The sequence below is a fragment of the Pteropus alecto genome, unplaced genomic scaffold (genome assembly GCF_000325575.1).
Source record: "Pteropus alecto unplaced genomic scaffold, ASM32557v1 scaffold15, whole genome shotgun sequence".
NCBI classification, from domain to species: Eukaryota; Metazoa; Chordata; class Mammalia; order Chiroptera; family Pteropodidae; genus Pteropus; species Pteropus alecto.
Genome location: NW_006436286.1, coordinates 1,077,706 through 1,080,051, shown reverse-complemented (window position 1 = coordinate 1,080,051; position 2,346 = coordinate 1,077,706). Strand labels below are relative to the sequence as shown.

Sequence of the window (2,346 nt, the reverse complement as noted above, 5' to 3'; positions counted from 1 at the left end):
CGCCCGCTGGCCACAGCCTCCCCCCTTCCCCCTTCCCCCCCGCCCCGGCCAATCTGTCAGCACCTTGGGTGTCGTCAGGAGTGCAGACCGCTCACTCAAACACCATCCCAACAACACAAGCACCACCTCTGTCCCGGGAAGAGTTCTATAGAGAGCAGCGGCGACTGAAAGAAGAGTAAGTGTCCTCGTCCGGAGCGCTCGTGCCCCCCATGGTGACGTGGCACCTCGCGGGTGTCCCCGGAGCGGTCCGCCGCGCTCCCAGTTAGCATGAGGAACTTCGCCTGCAGACTGAGCGGGAGCCGGGCAGGCGACCTCCTCAGGGGCTCCTAGTCACTCAGAGCGTCCAGGCGGAAAGCTAATGGCAATTCATTCATTTCATTCATGATCTGATTACATTTGTCTTGTTAGTGTTCTTAAATGGTTTTTGTTAACTTTCGCTCTTTAACTTTATTTTACTAGGGAAAAGAAAAAGTCCAAGCTAGATGAGTTTACAAATGATTTTGCTAAGGAATTGATGGAATACAAAAAGATTCAAAAGGAGCGTAGGCGCTCATTTTCCAGGTTAGTGTTCTGCAAGCCTTCACAACAGAGTCACAAACGGGGCCTTGATATCCAGGGATTAGCTATGGATACGCGTAACACCGCACTTCTGGAATTTTCCCGATTCCATCTAGGCAGACAGACGGAGATGTAGCATATTTCCCAGTATCTGTTTATCGAAATGATGTCTCAGCATAAATTCCATTGCGTAGAACTGGCAGTCAGGGGGGTCAGATTGCCCTCGTCCCTCCAAGTTATTTGTAGTGCGAATGCTTGGGAAATGTTTGTGGAAGGAAAGTCGGGGGAGCAGCCCCAGAACGGTTCTGAGGACCGTCCCGCCTAAGGCTACCGCTCCCTGCTCGTGAGGTGTGGTAGGACGCACATCGCTGTCTCACAGAACAATTGAATTTTAAAAACTCCCTGGAAGTTTGGTTAAAAGACGTTTTTAAAGCTTACATCTGAAACGTGGTTTCTCACAAAGCTAGACCGTTGGCCAGTAGGACCAAAAAAAATTACTCCTGCTCAAGTAATCAGTTAGGACGCAAACGTTAAGCGAATTGGCATCTCTTTAAACGTTCAGTTTATTAGCTCGCATGACTCACGGTACATTAATGCGCTTCACTCTGATCGTTAAGATTCACTTTGTCGTGTAGCAGCGGTCGCTCTGGTCTTCGTGTACTTTATTCCATTCCCGGAGAGGCCGTGGCGCCTCTGCGGTCACCTAAGATGAAACGCGAAGTCGAGACAGGTGGGACCGTGAGGCGAGCACGCTAGAGTCTGAGTGTGAGCCGCTGCCGCGCGCGCCCCTCACCGTGCCCGTTGTGTCGTCTGCCCTGCAGGTCCAAGTCTCCGTACAGCGGCTCGTCGTACTCCCGGAGCTCGTACACGTACTCGAAGTCGCGCTCGGGCTCCACGCGGTCCCGCTCCTACTCCCGCTCCTTCAGCCGCTCGCACTCGCGCTCCTGCTCCCGCTCGCCCCCGTACCCCCGAAGAGGCCGGGCCAAGAGCCGGAGCTACCGCTCGCGGTCCCGCTCGCACGGCTACCACCGGTCCAGGTCGCGGTCGCCCCCGTACAGGCGGTACCACTCACGCTCGCGGTCCCCCCAGGCGTTCCGGGGCCAGTCTCCCAGTAAGCGCGCCGCGCCCCAGGGGGAGGCCGAGCGCGAGTATTTTAACAGATACCGAGAAGTCCCGCCGCCTTACGACCTGAAGGCGTACTACGGCAGGAGCGTGGACTTCAGGGACCCGTTCGAGAAGGAGCGGTACCGGGAGTGGGAGCGGAAGTACCGCGAGTGGTACGAGAAGTACTACAAGGGCTACGCCGCCGGCGCGCAGCCGCGGCCCTCCGCCAACCGGGAGAGCTTCTCCCCGGAGAGGTTCTTCCCGCTCGGCATCAGGAACTCGCCCTTCACCAGGGGCCGCCGGGAGGACTACGCGGGCGGACAGGGCCATCGCAGCAGGAACGTGGGGGGCGGCTACCCGGAGAAGCTTCCGGCCAGGGACAGCCACAACCCGAAGGACGCCGCCAAGTCGAAGGAGAGGGAGAGCGACAGCGCCGCGGGCGACGGCAAGGGCGGCAAGCACAAGAAGCACCGGCGGCGGAGGAAGGGGGACGAGGGCGACGGCCTCCTGAACCCGGAGCTGCTGGACGCCTCCAGGAAGTCCAGGGAGCCCACAGGCGGCGACGAGAGCAAAGCGGACTCGCTGTTCGTTCCCCCCAGCCGGGACGACGCCACCCCGGTCCGAGATGAGCCGATGGACGCGGACTCCATCCCGTTCAAGTCGGTGTCCGAGAAGGACAAGCGG

The 2,346-nt window shown here is 58.8% G+C and overlaps 1 protein-coding gene across 1 annotated transcript in view; it reads left to right on the top strand.

Moving 5' to 3' along the window:
- The window catches only part of RBBP6 (RB binding protein 6, ubiquitin ligase), a 27,749-nt gene that overhangs the window by 22,223 nt on the left and 3,180 nt on the right, over window positions 1-2,346 (top strand). Inside the window, 3 exon segments of the mRNA XM_025047243.1 lie at window positions 1-175; window positions 460-561; window positions 1,380-2,346. The exon segment at window positions 1-175 is cut by the window's left edge and continues 56 nt beyond it; the exon segment at window positions 1,380-2,346 is cut by the window's right edge and continues 788 nt beyond it. Of these exon segments, the coding sequence (XP_024903011.1) occupies window positions 1-175; window positions 460-561; window positions 1,380-2,346 (1,244 nt within the window).